Raw genomic sequence first — 17,449 nt, 5'->3', positions numbered from 1 at the left:
TGTTTGTCTCAGGTTGTATCGCTGTCTCCAGCAATTTTCTTTCTCTCTGTGATATTGCATTTGATTTCCTAGTTATTAATTGATCCATCTCCATAATTAATCTTGGTTATTTAGCTGTCTTACATACACCTGTAAGACAATCAAAATATATACCTCTTTACTCATTCCCCTATCAGCACATACATTGCATACATGTCAATATTATCTTTCATATTCATGTATGTGTTATTCATTTGAATTTCTTTCTTTTCTTTTTTTTTTTTGGGGGGGGGATATTTTCATAAATGACAAGGTCACAAACAATTTTACGCAATGTTGTTTATGTGATTTGATACCAAGGCAATCGTAAGTGCACTAATGCCTGTCTGTCCAAGATCAGGTGGTGATATTTTCTCATCTTGTGGAATTCATGGCCCAACAGTGATTTGAAATATTCATCAAAATTAAACCCTTGCGAAAATAACACCTTTTACAGTAAATGTAATATTAGCATGCCCAAAGCTCCCCCAAATAAAATCACACATTATTCAAAGACGCACCCTTTGTAGACTTTCTCAAAGCTTCAATATACATGTAGGTAAGATGGGCAGGCTTTTGCAATTGCTGCTCCTAAAGCCTGGCGTAAAATACAAAATGTCTTGTCATATTCAAAATTCCCTGCCGACTGGTAGATTGAAATCAACAAGAAAAACCTATAGCTCTCTGTTGGGAAAGCCATCTAATGATTAACTACGTATTTGTACGTACATTTTTATTTTGCAGTGCTACTTTTTGTGTGTAACATACAATTGAGTACTTTATATAGTACACATATGTAGCTTTGTAATTTTAATTGCAAATGACATTTTTATCAGTCTTTGATTTTTGCATAGATTTATCTGATACCATTCAGTGAGGATGGACCTTTAGGAATGCTCTTAAGTGCGGCAAAGATTCTGTGAGGTGTTCTCTCTTTGGAAAATATATTTTCATGTGAGCAGGAGGCAAATTGTATTCTAACAGGCCTTGATGCGCTAGTCATGGTTTTCGAGTGTGCCATGATGGGCAGCGAACCGAGATCAATTCTATCAAAGAACCGTAATATCTGATGACAGACTCCCTTTAAAGGATGGTACATGTATACTATATAGTACAAGTGTAGTTCTGGCTGAGATGGGTCTCCAGGTTTCAAACTTTGTGTGTGAAATAATGAGAAACCTCTCATAAAATATGAAAGAGCATACAATTCGTCGAGGAATTCAAAGTTTGTTTGATGAAACTTGGTTTTGAATTGGCTGAAGATGTCAAACAACAAGGAGGGCGTAATAAAAGGTAGAACCCACCACTTATTAGGACCATTTTTCTTTACTCTGTTTTTGGATATCTCAGCCATTTTCAAAAACAACTTTCATCAAATAAACCTTGAATTCATCTTAGAATTGTATGCTCTGTAATATTTCATAATTTGTTTCTAATTATTTTGCAAAAAGTCAAAACCTGAGTCCCCCCATCTCAACCAAAACTATATCATCCCTTTAAACCTCTCTGAGGTGGCATTTACGAGTCCCGAGTATACTCGGGCAGGTGTCTATGGGAAATGCGTGTTGTAGCAAAATCAGTCTGTCCTCAGTGGGTTAATTAATGTTCACTGTAAGGCTGGTCAACAACCTACTTATCCATATCATGTGATCATTCACTATTCTTTCTGTAATTTCCTGTGTTTCCTTTTGGATTCTTCTGCTTTTCTGTTTTTTCCTGTTTCATCCAGACTTTTTCCCCCCTGCGTTTGGACCAAAAATCAGAATTCATATAGCTTTCCTCGGATGACTTGCAGCATGGTGTGATGTGTAATAATGGTGAGGTTTTATCTGCTCCTTAGACATTCAGTGTGAAGGGGGTTTTCCATGGGTAAACCACACTTTTTCCTTGTCATTGTCATTTCAGCTTTTGTGGTTGTAAATACAAGTATATCTGTCAGGAACTCGAAGGTGATGTCAGGGTATAAAGATGAGGAATTTGAATAGAATTGTCAAAAGTCGACTCATGCCTGAAGATTTTTGTGAGGAGACATCGTAGGGTTAAAGACCAGGTACAGGTGTGGGGATTTGTGGAGTTAGAAGGCTGGCCTGGTTTGGATATCCCCATAAGGAATCGTTGAAAGCTTTATCACTCATCTTTATGTAAGTACACACACAGCCGAAGAATCTCGATTGTTACCAATGAGTGAACGCTTCGATGCACCCTCAGTATTTACGGACGGGTACAATTTGTGGTGTTCGAATGTACCCTGGTGGGCATCGAACGAATTGGGCCACCCATGAAAGCCCATGCTACCGCGTCTTTCACATATGTTCAGAGAGAGTGCGATGACATTCCTTAGACAGCTTGATATGCTTTTTTCTTTAACAAATGTTTGATACTGTACTTCTTCCTCACTGCCACTGTACTATGTACAGTAGTTCTCGATCACAAATCAAACCATTTGAAAAATTTTTGTATACCCTATTTCGCAAAATATGCCAAGAAGTTTATGACGTATATAATATTAGGTTGTGTGTTAACATAGTTGTATGATGCTCAGCTGCTTATTACCTCCGCCAAGGGAGGAGGTTATGTTTTCGTTACCGTTGGTTTGTTCATTCGTTTGTTAGTTAGTTAGTTTGTCCGTGTGCAAAATAACTCAAAAAGTAGTTAACAGATTTGGATGAAACTTGCAGGAAAGGTTTAGAATGATACAAGTAACAGATGATTAAATTTTGGTAGTGATCCGAGAATTTGGGGGGAATTTGTGAAGGATTTTTGACATTTTAGCAGGTGGGTCAATGAACTTGGGAGTTCAGGCTGCACATATTGAGGTTTGCATGCGCGCACTAAAGTGCGTGCTCTAGTTTCTGCTAGGGCGAGGGGCGCCGTGCAGCTGAAGGTTTATGATGTAACAAAGGCTTCTATATTGGGATATCGGGCGACTTTAAGCACACAATGCTGTAAGTACGTATGGGTGGAAATCACTGATATCTCTATAGAAGAACAAGATCAGTGGTGGAAATGAGCTGCATGCTTGGCGGAGGTCTGCGCTCACAGAGGGCTTTTCTAGTTGTACATGTATATTGGTCACCTGGTTTTATTACATTTGTAATGCATGATTGATGTACGTAGGTTTCAATGTTAGTGCTACTCAAGTCAGGAGAAAAGTCACATAAGATGTGGAACATGAGTGGCTAAGACCATGGACCTACAAGAGCTAAGAGTAAGCCCTGTTGGTATACACTGTACTTCATAAACAACTAATGCAGGAGTTGGCATCTATATAGAAAAGTTTGTTAAGTTCATAATTTACGTTTATTTTGTTCACTGGAGTAAATAGATGAACATTTTACTTAACTGCTGGCAATACCAATCTTTCCTGTGAAGAAAGTATATGCAACTGTAGTGTGAACCATTTGTGAAGACAACATACAGTATGTAATGCACATAAACCCTTATTTAGCATATTGTCTATGGTTGTCCATACTTGTGTGTTTGTTATTTGTTGATGAATTGAGGTCTTACATGGCATGTGAAAATGTCTGTACTTTTTTTCCTCTTTCTTTATGTCCTACTATTGCCCAACTTTTTTTTTCCTCTGTCCATGAAGACATGATCAGTTTGTCTTAATCCACAGCCTGGTTGTATCAATGATTTTCACGTTATGACCATTCTCCAGCTTCGTGCTCCATTTTTGTGCCTGTTGTTTAGATCGTCAGAAAGGGGCGTGTCTAGCGACAGCGGGTAACAAGCTCCAGGAGTCATATCGCAGCAAAATCATCACAGTACGTCCAGTGGCAAGAGCAGTGCAGCTAATTGCAAACCACCAAATTCATGTCACTCATTAGTGATTGATTAGCTTCGATTCTAACGCTCTTGCTTGTCACAGAGATGCGAAACTACCGGTACTTGGGGACTCGATTTGTATTCTCTTGTGAAATGAGCAGTTTTGATATTGGGCGGGAGAAGGGACCGTGCAGCTAACAACATCTCAATGAAAACCAAGCGGCACAATCAATTTGTGGATTACTCATATCTACACTTCCCTTTTGTTCAGTTCAAGTACCTTGGGAAGTACGTCGGTTTACCAGGCACGAGTAGTTTTGAATGCAACAACCTTCAGTACAATATGATGTACTTTATTTTTCTCTCTACTTTGCGGGGCTTCAGACTTTTGAAAGAAATTTTCTGTAAGTGGTCGGTAGAAACACATTTTGCGTTAATCAGCACACCCTCTTGTAGATCTGAATTCAGGGAGAGCAAACTTGAAGTGTGTTTCTGCCAAATACATTTCTTGAATTTGTTTGGGCAGATCTCAACTGGACAGTAAAAATGCAGCAAAAATTTGTTCAATTCTGTTTGCATGTGATGTCTTTATACTGTTTGACCTCTGGAACATGAGGGGAAGGTAGGGCAGTGATGTGGCTCAGTCGCTAGTCGTCTACCACCCAATCCAATTGGCCTGGGTTCAATTCCCAAGAGTCTAGCCAAACAATAGTTTCGTTCACAGGCAGTCACCAAACTTGAAGTTTAGGTTGAAAACTAAATTGTCGATGATTAGCTCCACTTGTGAATTCACGATGCAGGTTCATACGCGCACCTAAACTTACTCATAAGTTACAACTTATGAGCGAATCCCACTCGATGATTACTCCAGAAGTACAGAGTCTTTGCTCGATGACCTTATGCCCATACAGAATAGCGCAGCTGGAGGTTGACCCGGATGTGAACAAGATGTGATGTTCATGCTAACTCACAAGCTTGTTGATTATTGTGTTCACACGGAGCGAAACTATGAGTTGGGACCCCCCGCGGCTCGTGGAGAGAGCGTAAACCCTGAGATGTCTCGTGGTTCTAATCATCGACTAAACTTCAAGATTGCTAACTTTCGAGTGCGTCCACACAGTGCTAAACTACAAGCTAATCATCAAGTTAGTTTTCGACCTAAACTTAAAGTTAAGGAACAACGTGTGAACCTAACTTATGTTGTGTGTAATCATACCAGCCCCTTCTTGTAGAGGCAAGACACTGTCCCTCGGGTGCATTTATCCTTGAAAAGATGGCACACAGTACAAACTAGGGTTTGTGAATTTAAACTTTTTACTGATTTAAATCCATGGGACTGATTCATGGCCATAGAGATAGCGTGTATATCAATATGTGACAACTAATTGTAGACTGTGACTCTGTGGAGGGCATTGCCATTGCTTCTAATTTAATAGATTGTTGCCACTAGATTGTCAAAAAAAGAAAGAAAAAAGGATGAAATAGTGAAACTGATCCACTATTTCTGCATCTTTATTTTCTTTCTGGTTCAGATATTTGTATTTAAGATTTCAATTCAAGCAATGTAAACTGTATCATTAGGTCTGGCAGCAGCGTCACGGCTTCACAAATGTAGCAGCATGCAACGGCTGTTCTCAGCACGTTGTAGTGACCAATTTACAGTGTCACAAAGATGGAAAGAGACTAACTGTCAGGTGATCATTTCTAACATCGCAAGAAATAATTCATTCTGATGTTGCAAGCATGGAGTGTTTTTTTTTTTATGTATGTATGTATGTGCTGCCTTGTTTCAGACTCATTTGTGTTTTTTCCCTAAGCTCCTTCCTAAACAAACAAACAAACAAATAAACACTTGATTGTGCAAGGTGGCATTACATACCCCATGTCCAGTGACATCTTTAGTCGTACAAGAATAGATTAGTGCACAGTCATGATGGTGAGCCTATACTTGATTCTATCCTTAATAACCCTGTACAGAATTATTGCATTCTTTATTTGTGCTGGTGGTCAGGAGCCATGTTTCAGCTGGTTGCCACGGGCGATAATCTGACATTTTGCCAGGTTTTCTTCGTGCACCAGATATCTATTTCCCTTCCATCGAGCATTTGTTGTTGTAGACCAGCCGATCACTGGCATAAGGCTGCACAGACAGACGGAATAGCAGAGACGACACCACACGAATAACCAGGAGGAGCACAAGCTGTGACGATGCGCTCCTGGAAAAATGGTTCTGCAGTTCCCACTGCTCTCCAGCCTGAAAATTGAAGAGTTGGAGACTTATCTGCCAACAGGAGGGATACTCTCAGTGGAGGTACTGTATGCTGGTGAGATCAGGGCGAGATACAAGGGGGCAGAGTCGGAAAGGGGAGAGAAAGTGGAGGGTGGCGTGGCACGAACCGCCAACTCGCTGGTGTGTCCTATACTTTTTCAAAGTCGGATCCTTCTCCATACTGGGGGCCGAGAATGCAGTTCTACTACCCCCCATCCACCACACTCAATAGCCAAGTATGCTGGCATCCCGCTGGACGACAAATGCAGTATGTATTGGTCACTGACCCTATTCATCTCTCTTCTTCTACCTCTTCCACTCCCCCTCCTCTTCATTCTCTTTCTCTTTCTGGGTAGCTATTTCTTTCTCTTTCCATCTATCAGTCTTCTTTGTCGCTCTCATGTTTAACCAGTTGAGGATGATCTGATTTTGCTACAACATGCATTTCCCATAGACACATGTGCAAGTATACTTGGGACTCATCCTCAACGGGATAATGGGTGATGATGTCATGTTTTGCCTTGATGGTCAATTTACAATGCAGAAAATGGAGCTTGTTTCAATCCATCCGTGGGACATTTAGTCTTCCTCTTCGTTCTAAAGAATGGTTTCATCAGCTCGGCCAGACATGAAGTCCATGACTATTTAATGCATTTTGTTTTGTCTTGTTTTTTTTTTTTTATTTCTCTTCAGGTTCATGAAATTTTTTGTGTATTCTCTGTTGTGTGTCAGGTCTTTGTTTAATCCAAAGTGAAGCATTATGGTCCATTCTTTGTGTGTGTGTGTGTGTGTGTGTGTGTGTGTGTGTGTGTGTTTTAATTGTGTCATATGTTAACGTCTCTGTGATTTTTTGTTTTAACTCTTTATGTGCCAAGGTGGAAACCCCCTGTGTGCCACATTATTCTGAGACACCAACGTAGTCATGCTTTGAGAAAACATTCTGTTTTCAAATCTCTGTAACTTATATAAATTTCTGTTAAGCTGGACATGTATAGAGAGCAAAGTTGTAGAGAAAATGCCAAGGTCTGTTTTGATGTAAATGGTAGGACAAAGCTATGATTTTTTTTTTTTCGTTTTGTTTCAAATGACCAGTAGTTACATTACTGTAAAGGCATGTGACAAAAACTTAGAATTTACACTAAAATCTATTAGGGAACACCGCTTGATAGTCAATCAACACATATAATGCAAGCTATATGTGAGACGAACGGAAGCGCAAGAAAATCTTTCATTGTACTGTGGTATTTGGCGATTTATCGATTGGTTTGGGCGGGTTTGTGGGTTTGAGCAGAATATGCGAAGTTGGCACGCCGTCGACTGAGTCGGACGTGCAAACGTGGCACATAAAGAGTTAATTGTGTGTGTGTGTGTGTGTGTGTGTGTATTTTTCTGTAAAGTGTATCGAGAATTAAATGCTGGCATCTCTCAAACTCTGATGAAAAAGTTAGACTTAGTGCCAAACAAGCACAAGCAAACCACCCGTATATCATATTTTTTATGCCTCCGCCACGAAGTGGTGCCGGAGGCATTATTTTTAACATGAATGAAGACAATAAAATTGTGGCGAAAATGTTATCGTTATATTGGTAGCTTTTCGTAGAATTCCTGGGATTTTTTTAATTATTTTTTTCCCGATTTACTGGCAGGATTGGTTTCATGTTTCGAACACATAGCTTTCTCCAGTGCTGATAACATTTACGACACATGCTGGCATAGACTCTATAATCAGCCTCCCCATCCCCAAGCATATGAAGATGCCCCAGCGGCTGACTTTATTCAGTGTGCTGGTGGTTCCTGGTCCTGTTTGTGCAGTCCCAGTGGATGATGCTGAACTGAAATTATTGGAAAATTTGGTGGTAGATTTGGAGAAAATGCAATATCAAGGGTCTTGGTGAGTATGCTGTACAGTTTGGATGGTATTATGTATGCAAATGATCTAGATGAGTTGGTCTGATATCTAAAGTTCATATTCATTTCTGGTGATGACTAGCAATATGAGGCCCATTACTTTTCACAGTCTTAGTACATGAATTGATTATGGGTTTTATGAGTTTTACCAATGGACAGAGTTCATACTTTGACAGAGCATGATTCAGAATCTGCCCGAAGGTTGTTGTTGTTGTTGTTGTTGTTGTTTTTTTTTTTAAGTGCTCTACTTTACATAATAACAGTCAGATCATCAGATAGTTTTGATGTACTTTCCTGATTTTAACGAGATTCGCGTGGGGTGTGTGGAGCAGATGCGAGCAACTTTTCCATATGGCATGCCACAGACCGCCATTGGTGGTCAGCGATGCATGCAAACAGGCTGGACAACGCCAAGATGGAGGATATTTGAAGCGCACCGTTCCATTGGTCAACCGTAACCCATTAATATGACTCTTCAGTAGGGTTCATGTGTCATGAATAATTATGTGTGAAGCAGATCTCAAAAGGTTCTTGCGTTGTTGCACTTGCCTGGGCTTGCTTCGCTTGCTGGTTGTAGCCATCATACAGCGAGAGGGCCTTGACAAAAGGCTAATGCAATGCAGAAGTACATTGCATATGGTGAAATAGTTGTACAGCATGAAAAGGGAAGGGAAAACACAGACACTGTGGCAAGGACTTGAAGAGAGACCAAACTAAACAAAAGTGGTGATAACTGTAATAGTAGCAACAAAATATGGGGCAAAGAAGCCATGCATATGATTACTGGTAGGTCTATAGGCTAATTTGAGTCTGTTGCATCATAAGATTATAAAAGAGAAAAACTTGAATCTTGATGCTATACAGGCAAGAGAAGAAAAACACCCTGAATTTGTTGCTCAATATATTTGGTTTGAATTGATGGAATGATTGCTAGCAATCTACTTTACATAATAACAGTCAGGTCATAAAAAAGCGCTAGTTTCGATGTTCACTTCCAGTGTTGAACGAGATTCGCGCGGGATGTTTTCTTTATTTTTTATTTTTGTTTAAATTGATTTTTACGGAACTAACTTTGCTGCATCTGGCTAGTTTGATTTTGCACCACATTTTTGCCAAACCAGAAACTACTTTATATCTGTGTACTCCTAAGTGCTGCAGTGTCAATAGTTACGTTCAGACGGGAGCCCTTAACCTCGAAGTTAGGAAACTTCGAGGTTAGAGCTTGTAGTTAGGGACCGTGAAGACGCACTCGTAGTTAGCAAACCTCGAGGTTTTCTCGATGTTTCGAGCCACGAGAAATCCTATGGTTAGCGCTCCAACCACGAGCCGCAGGGGGTCCCCACTCGTAGTTAAGCACCGTGTGGACACAAAAAACAACGAACTCGAAGTTAAGAGTGACCTCGCCGTATTTAACTCCAGCCCCCACAATTTCCCTCTGCTTCCGGGTCAACCTCCCAAACGTACACCACAAATACACTACACGTGAAAAACCTATGACGCACGACACAACATCATCTTTTCTTCCCATGCGCTTGATCTCTGAAACTGAACACGTCGAACTCGCTACTGTATTCTATATTCTTCTCAGACGCTAAAAGAATGTTTTCGACGAATATCTTCATAAAGGCATAAAGTCATCAGTGCAGTGCTATCTCTGCATACCACGACAGAGAAAAAGAGTACCTGTAAGCGAGTCCGACAGGGTTGGACTAAAGAATAAATAGAAGCCATGTTAGCAGTGTGGGCTGAAACTTCCGGTTTTGTGGTTTTAACATCGAGTGGGACCCACTCATAGTTACGGGGGGCAGAAACTTAACCTCGAGGTTTCGTAACCTCGAGGTTAAGATTCGTCGTGTGGACACACGTCGTAGTTAGGGGGCAAGAGCTAAACCTCGAGGTTTCCTAACCTCGAGGTTAGGGCCTGCCGTCTGAACGTAACTAATCACTAGAACTTTAGCAACATAAACAACCTGTAGTCAGAGTTGTAGTCAGTTTGACATTTTATCAGTGTATTCTCTGTAATCAGAGCAAACTTTAATCCAGGTTAGTTTCATTGTCCCTATCTGTTGGAGCTGATACCTGTGAGGTACAATGTGCAAAATATGTAGTTGTACTCTGGTTGCCATTTCTCCCTGTGTTCACTTTATACCCTGCATTGTGGAGACGGTCACCAGAGATCTCGTCCTTTTTTACGACTGACCGTCCACACTGCTATCCCCGACTGTCCCCAATCGGGACTTGTGGCAAGCCCTGCCACTCTGCACTCGAAACCATTAGACTTCATGCATGCGCAAATTTGATGAATACAACTGGGCGCTATCACATACGGCCCAAGGCCACTCTCACCTCCAAGTTTTGTCCCCGGACCCCACTTGCTTTGCGGGGACAGGGGGACAAGTCCCTGTGAGCGTCCACACTATGGTTTGGGAGGGAAATGACCAGCTGCATGGAACTTTCCCAATGACATGGGACCAATGTGAGCACAGAGAATGTGTTGCTCTGAGTGTATTTCTATCTAGTTCTTTCTTTTTTCCTTCTTCTTTTATATTGATGAATTGTACACATACATGTTTTCTACTGAAGTCTGGCTGAAAACATGGCAGTAATTCTGCCTCCACTTTATGGATTACCACCATGAAAAAATGGCAATAATTACAAGCTTTATGGGAAATCACAAACACTTAAATTTGACCGTGAGAGGCATAATGCTGTATTGTGTTATGGCCAGAGGTTGCCTTTGATATATTGACTCTGCACTCTTTGTTTGCATAAATTTCAAGGGCTGGTTGATAACACGACAGTCACTTCTCTTTGCACTTCCAAAGTTCCAGAAGTTGAGGTATGCAATGACTTAGAAGTTGTCAATGTCACGCTTAGGTGGTAAATTCACTTCATTCATTTGCATCGACCAGAAATTCTTGTAGCGAGGAAAACAGTATTCTGGCTTTCAAAAAGATACATACTTTTATGTGTTTTGGTATTGTCTTCCTCTCCCTTTCTTTCTTGTAGCTTAGTTTTAGAAGCACTAAGCAGTGTATTCATGTGATTGACATAGTAACATCAGAGATTTTCATGTGGATAGCTATTAAAACCTACCATGAACAGACCCATTCACACAGCCACTAGAAGTTGCGATTCATGTGATTGACATAGTAACATCAGAGATTTTCATGTGGATAGCTATTAAAACCTATCATGAACAGACCCATTCACACAGCCACTAGAAGTTGCGATTATTCAGTCAAATCGCAACACAAAAACTGGTTTTTAATGGGTGTGAATGTAATGGTAGTGACTATGGTAAGATACTGGTATGAATTGCAATCAGTACACATTATAAAAGTGAGACATTTTCTAATACATTGTAGTTTAGCTTTTTTCTTAATAGTTGCAAGTGTTTGTGGTGTGAAGTTCATATAACACTGTGCAAAATCATAACTTTTTTTTTATAACCCAAAATGCAAGGCATGTAGGACATTCAGATCAAAGTCAGGTCAAACTCTGAGACTCACCAATGGGCAGTTAAGCTGTGCTTGAAACGATGTGATTTGAGTCGCAATTTTCTTTGTGCACCAGTGCAATTTGGATCACAATTTTTATTTTGTATTTTTTGCATTTGTACTTGTGAACCAGAGCGAAAAAAGGGCAATTCAAATTGACTCATGCTTTTGAGTGCATTAGAATGGGCCTAACAATTGCTTACCGATCTAGCACTTTTATGGGTAGCTGCCACATTTGCACACTAGACACTGAACCACCCCCACCATACACGGTACATGGAAGGGGATTCATTGTGAGAATTGGGTTTAAAGTCGGACAGAGATCAGCGAAGCCAAACCATGCAATCAGAAACGACACCAGGCTAATTACTGATCCAAAGATTCTACACTCAATAATTTGCTGGTCACTGTGTACATATTGTGTAAATAAGAATGGCCTTCGTTCAAATAAAGGATTCTTTTGTCGAGTCAATCATTTGCTACAAGCATAGTCTTTATTTTCTTTTTCCAGTGCGAACATACAATTGTATGAGACGTGCATTGTGTTATATGTCTGCCGTCTCAGAAAACAATATGAACAGAATGGCAGTGAGATTTTGTTCTGTGTTTATGTTTCTCTTCTAAGGAGTGCTAGAAGTACTGTAAAAGTTGATACTTTTGCACAAGCAGTATATCGTGCTCTTCCAAATGAGATGAATTTTATGTGTTTTTGATTTTGTGAAAGACATTAAACAATGGTACATTATATAACGAGCAAAAATATCACCAGCTTTCATTTTAATGCTAGTTTTTGGTGGTGTGAAATATACGTATGTGAAAGTTTCCACACTGCAAAAAATTCCACTTTTGAATACATCTTTTCTTCTGTGTTACCAATTGAAGGCAGGTGGCTTACCGTTGTAAGCTGTCTCTGTCGACCCCATTTTGATGACTTCATATTTAAATACTGTAATTTTGGCCCAGGGTAGGCTTTAGTTTGTAACCTTTGTGCCATACATTAAGACTTGCATGAAATGATTTGCTATAAAGGTACAAACATTAAACACAATATACGTGCAAGTGTTGCACAAGTTCCCATATACGTTCATGTTAAAAGTCTGCAACCGTGATAACAGCAGCAATCCCAGATTTGTGCTGTTGGTAGCTTCGTACTCATTATAGTCTGACTGAAAGTTCAGCACACACTTCTTTTTTTTCTGACCTCTCTGTGGGGAATAACTTCCCTGGTTCCACATTGCGATTTGCTATTCATTTTCTAAATCCTTTTTGTAGCAGTTTTGTAGCAGTTTTCCTCCACAGAATTGTACGGGAAACCATTTGAAATTTTGCTCATCAGCTGAGACGGCGAATCAATTTTGAGTTGGAAAGTTATTCCCAGCTCTGTCGCTCTTTCTCTTCTTTTTTTTGTTGAAATGTCTTTAACTTGTCTCTTTCTGACAATGTAGCCATCAACGTTCACACGATGTACAATCTTGGGGATTGACACAGCCCCTATATCGAGCAGTCCCTCCTTGTAGACTATAAAGTTGCTCACATTTACACAATACTGTATAAGCTGCTATTTTCACATACAGGTGATATTTTCGTGAATTAGAAGGTCACAAACATTTTCGTGAGATGTTGTTTTCGCGAATTGACACCAACGCTACCTTACATGCATTGTTACCCTAGTGTATGGTGACATTTTCGCATCCAACTGTGATTTGCAAAATTCGCAAAATTAAACCCTCGCATGAATAACCGCTGTACAGTAGGCACCCTTCTCCTCCTTCAGGAGTGAACTTTGCTGTAGTGTAGGAGTAAAAGACCCATGTTTTCACTCTGCATATTGCTCCCCCTCACCCCAACAATGTGTTTCATTTCATAAGGCATCAAAAAATTAGAACGGTTCCTACTTGTAGGGGAATCACTTCTGAGTAATTATTGATGGACAGCAGGTCAAGGTATTGAACCTAATAAGGTGGGGGGGGGGGGGATAAATTGAACCTTATCACAATCTATTGCGTACACAGGACATGCATGTTTTGTTGACATTTGCTTTACAGCATGTCTGGTACAGGGGTATACAAACCTGTAGATCTAAAAAGTGCTGTTAGCATTGTAAATGGTGTACCAGCAAGTTGATCTGTATGGTTATATCAAATATGCGGGCAGATGTCCTGCGAAGAGAGCCTAATGTAGATTATGCTTTAAAACCGCATAATTGCCGTGGTAAAAGTTATTTATTTCAGAGAAGCTAAATAGATATTGCAGTGTTCGATCCTTGTGCACTGATACCCTCATTCTTTATCTTATTGTATTCAGTGCTAAAGATGAAACTAAAGGACAAATGGGAAAAAAAAATTGTTGTGGTCCCCCCCCCCCCCCCCCTTCCCCCAGTCGAACTGTCAAGGTTGACCTTTGTAAAGTTTGTATGGAAAAAGACCTTATCTCAAACATGCACTCGTAGATTGTATGTTCAGTGCAGTACGTGTACAATGTGCAGGTATCGTCTATGTCTACGTGATAACAGATGTACTTGACACACAACTGACAGGGAGAGGGTACGATGAGGGGTTGTATACTGCAAGTGTACTTGCCAGATACACATTGAAATGTTCCAAACTCAGAAAGATTGCTTGGTACAATGCTGGTACATATCAAAACAGGTTTCACACTAATCTGGACCTAAAATATGGAACGGAATTTCTCCTGATATTTGAGGCAGCACATCATTACGATTATTCCAAAGGAGATACCAGTTTTACCTTCTAAATCAATACCTTGAATTTTCTGATTGTTAGGCCGTTTGTGTGTAGGCGTGCGTATGTGTGTGTGTGTGTGTGTGTGTGTGTGTATCTGATAGATGTGTACAGCCATGTTTCAACTTGCTGAAATTGAGATGTTTTATATTTATCAAAAATATTTCCATGAATGATTTGTTATAATATGTGTATATTTTTTTCTGGAGACAGGCTTAAATATTTTTATAAGGCTGTGCCTTTCTGCTTGTCTCCTAACACTATCCAATCATTTTGTTTTGTTATACTTCTCATGGATGTTGTTGTAATGATAATGCTTTTGTGTAGTCTAATTGATTGTAATGCTGAATGTTTTCTGTTATATGTTGATTTGTTTTTATGGAAGTGTTAAATAAACCTGAACCTGAACCTGAACCTGGTATTTGAAAACAAGTGTAAAAAAACAAACTTGTATCATACATGGTGTATTTCTCCCAAACACATTTCTCAAATTATGTATGGTCACTAGCGGTCAAGAGGTGTCTTCCGATCAGGTTTGCTTGATTCTGGATACGCAAACATGTCTGAAGTCTGGAATGGTTTCACCCCTAAATTTAGGAGTTGCAGAGCTCATCTTGGCCTTTGATTTCACATCCATACTTGTAGTCGTACAAAACTGTGTAAAGAGTCCATAAGGGTATTGAAAGTTGTGTACATGTTGTACATAGAAGAGTGCCAGGCAATGGAGTAAGATGTACAAAACCGTGATAAGGAATGGACTTACAGCTTGATAGAAGTTGGTAAAGAAGCTCACTGAATGATGAACACAACAAAGCTCTGAATATGTTTTTTACTATCTTTCTTTTTTCATTGAGGCTTTTCATTTGTTGCCACAAATTGACGGCACAAACATATATATATTTTTTTTAGTGCCATTGCCTTGTGACAAATAAAATAGATGTGACAAGGGTGTAATGAGGTAACATGCCCAACATTCAGAAATCAGAAAAGAGTAAGTTTGTGCGTTGAAAGTAGGAAAAAAAATTATAATCTGTATGTGTTTGTATTTGTAAGTGTTATAGATATTTAAAAAAAAACAAATAAAAGCAAACAAATCTTGTTCCATGTCACATAACATCAGAGTCAGATCTCCGAGATGGCTTTTGAAAAACGTTGAACAGTTATCGGAGATTCTGGTATATGCTCTGAAAGTCAAAGACTATATAGATACGCTATTTAGTGAGTCTAAATTTTCGCCAATTGAGACTTCCCGACGAATTCGCGAGTGGTTAAATTCACGATCGTGGAGTACTCTACTGAACGGAGAAATATGTGTGCGCTGCTTTCATATCAAGATCAGAGTCATTATTTTCGCGTGTCTTTAATTTTGCGAGTAGCACCTGACTTACGAAATTTGCGAAAATAAAAACCTCTTGAAATATTCGACGTATGTATACAGTATTCTTCCTGGGAGGCTGCTGGCTTCTGTCGTTGCATCTTTATTTCTTTTTCTTTTCTTTTTTTTTTCATACATATTGTGTGTATATAGACATTGTTTTCATTGCAAAACAACAACAAATAACAAGCCCTGTTTCTTTTTTTTTTTTTACTATCACCCAAACAGCTCCCTCCGCATGGGGACGGAGTTCTCCCCGGGAGCGATGTCGATGAGGACTACGCTGCGGCAGGAGCTGATGCGTCAGCAGGTGCACCAGGAGAAGGAGAAGGAGGACCAGCTACTCACATCCATCACCCCGACGACGGTTGCCGCGGCGGCGACGGGGGCAGGGGTGTCCAGCTCCAGCTCCGACACCGGCTCCTTCATGCACATGTTGCAGGGCGGCAACAACCCTCTCCTCTCTGCCAGCGCTCCGGGGGCGGTGGAGATCCCCCAGCCCAACAAACTCAGTCCAGTACCCGAGCTGTCCTCACTACCAAGAGAAGTGCTAAAGGTATAATAGAGAACACCCTTGTTCAGTGTCAAGGTCTGAAAGTCTGCTATATGACTTGAAAAGTATTCCATTAGGCTTGGAATATAAAGGCAGCAGCTACAGCCTCCAAAAAGGAAACAATTATATTAATGGTCATTGCTGATACAGTCATTAGCAATAGTACCATTATCAATATTGTTATCACTTCTCTCTTTTTTTTTTCTTCTTCACCACCACAATTTGCTATAGAGAAACTTTTTTCATTTTATATGGGGGGCAGTGACATTTAATACTGGAGTTTTTGTATTCGAGAAGCAAAATTTCCGTAAGGCAATTTCTTTCAATCTTGATGTCAAGTCCAGGTCAGTCCTATGAGTCGCACTCAAAAAGTTTGATTTTGAACATTTTCTATCTGTGCTTGCATACGTAGTAATGCAACTTGCCTCCAGGATACCATTCCAAAGTTTGTGAGAACATACATAGAGATGTTGTTTCTTTCTCTCAGTTCTAAATTTGTATGTGTTTGTTCAATAGGTGTCATGACTAGGTGTTTGTCAGGGCGGTTGTCGGGCAAAGTTATGTGAAAATCTTGTGATATGAACTGTACACCCATCATCTCTCCACCTTCATATTTTTACAGACATCTGAGATAGGGGAGCTGTGTGTCTGTGGACAAAGGATCACCACAAAGCCATCTCATTTCATCCATGTCTGAAGTATTTTCATCTCTACAATTATTTCTCTTTCTATGAATGTGTGTAAATCATGTGTTTCTGTTTCAGAAAATTGTTCCATTTCACAGGTTTTTCAATTCCGCTGATCAATTTTTTCCCCCATCCTGTTGTCTAGGGGAACTGTCTGTGTCATGTCGTAACCCTAGGAAGTGATGATTAAATATATATCTGTTGAGGAAACTGGTTAAAAATCTGATGTCTAGAGATCAAACTTCCAACCTAGCTTGGCAAAGGTTTCGTCCACAAATTTTCTTCTAACCAAGGAAATCCCCTTGGCAGTAATCTAGATCCAGATAAAAATCTCATGTAGCCTTATCTTACTGGTGTTATGAGGTAAATGTTGGGACTATCTTTCTCTCCTTCATTCTTGTGGAAAGACCATTTATCTTTTGTGGCTTCTTGTTTTTTCCTGGCCCAGAATTCAGAATGGATGGAAAGCATCTTTTGATAGGCTTGATATGAGTGATGAGAACCAGGTGTATTGAACATGAACATGTCTCTTTTTGTAGGTGTTTTTTTTTCTTCGCCCATGGTGACAATCTATTTTTGTGGTTGTAAACACATCTAGAAAGTTTAGTGCCTGCCTTTAGAAAGTGGC

The 17,449-nt window shown here is 39.9% G+C and overlaps 1 protein-coding gene across 1 annotated transcript in view; it reads left to right on the top strand.

Moving 5' to 3' along the window:
* The window catches only part of LOC139742945 (uncharacterized), a 45,217-nt gene extending 29,073 nt beyond the window's left edge, over positions 1-16,144 (top strand). The window contains exon 2 of the mRNA XM_071653453.1: positions 15,811-16,144. Within this exon, the coding sequence (XP_071509554.1) occupies positions 15,811-16,144 (334 nt within the window). The remainder of the gene's footprint in view (positions 1-15,810) is intronic.
* Positions 16,145-17,449: the final 1,305 nt, after the last annotated feature.

Source organism: Diadema antillarum, unplaced genomic scaffold (assembly GCF_040938485.1).
Source record: "Diadema antillarum isolate AM-2024a unplaced genomic scaffold, OU_Dant_1.0 seq00001039_RagTag, whole genome shotgun sequence".
NCBI lineage: Eukaryota > Metazoa > Echinodermata > Echinoidea > Diadematoida > Diadematidae > Diadema > Diadema antillarum.
Note: the sequence above shows the minus strand (reverse complement) of the source record. Positions and strands in the feature narration are given on the sequence as shown.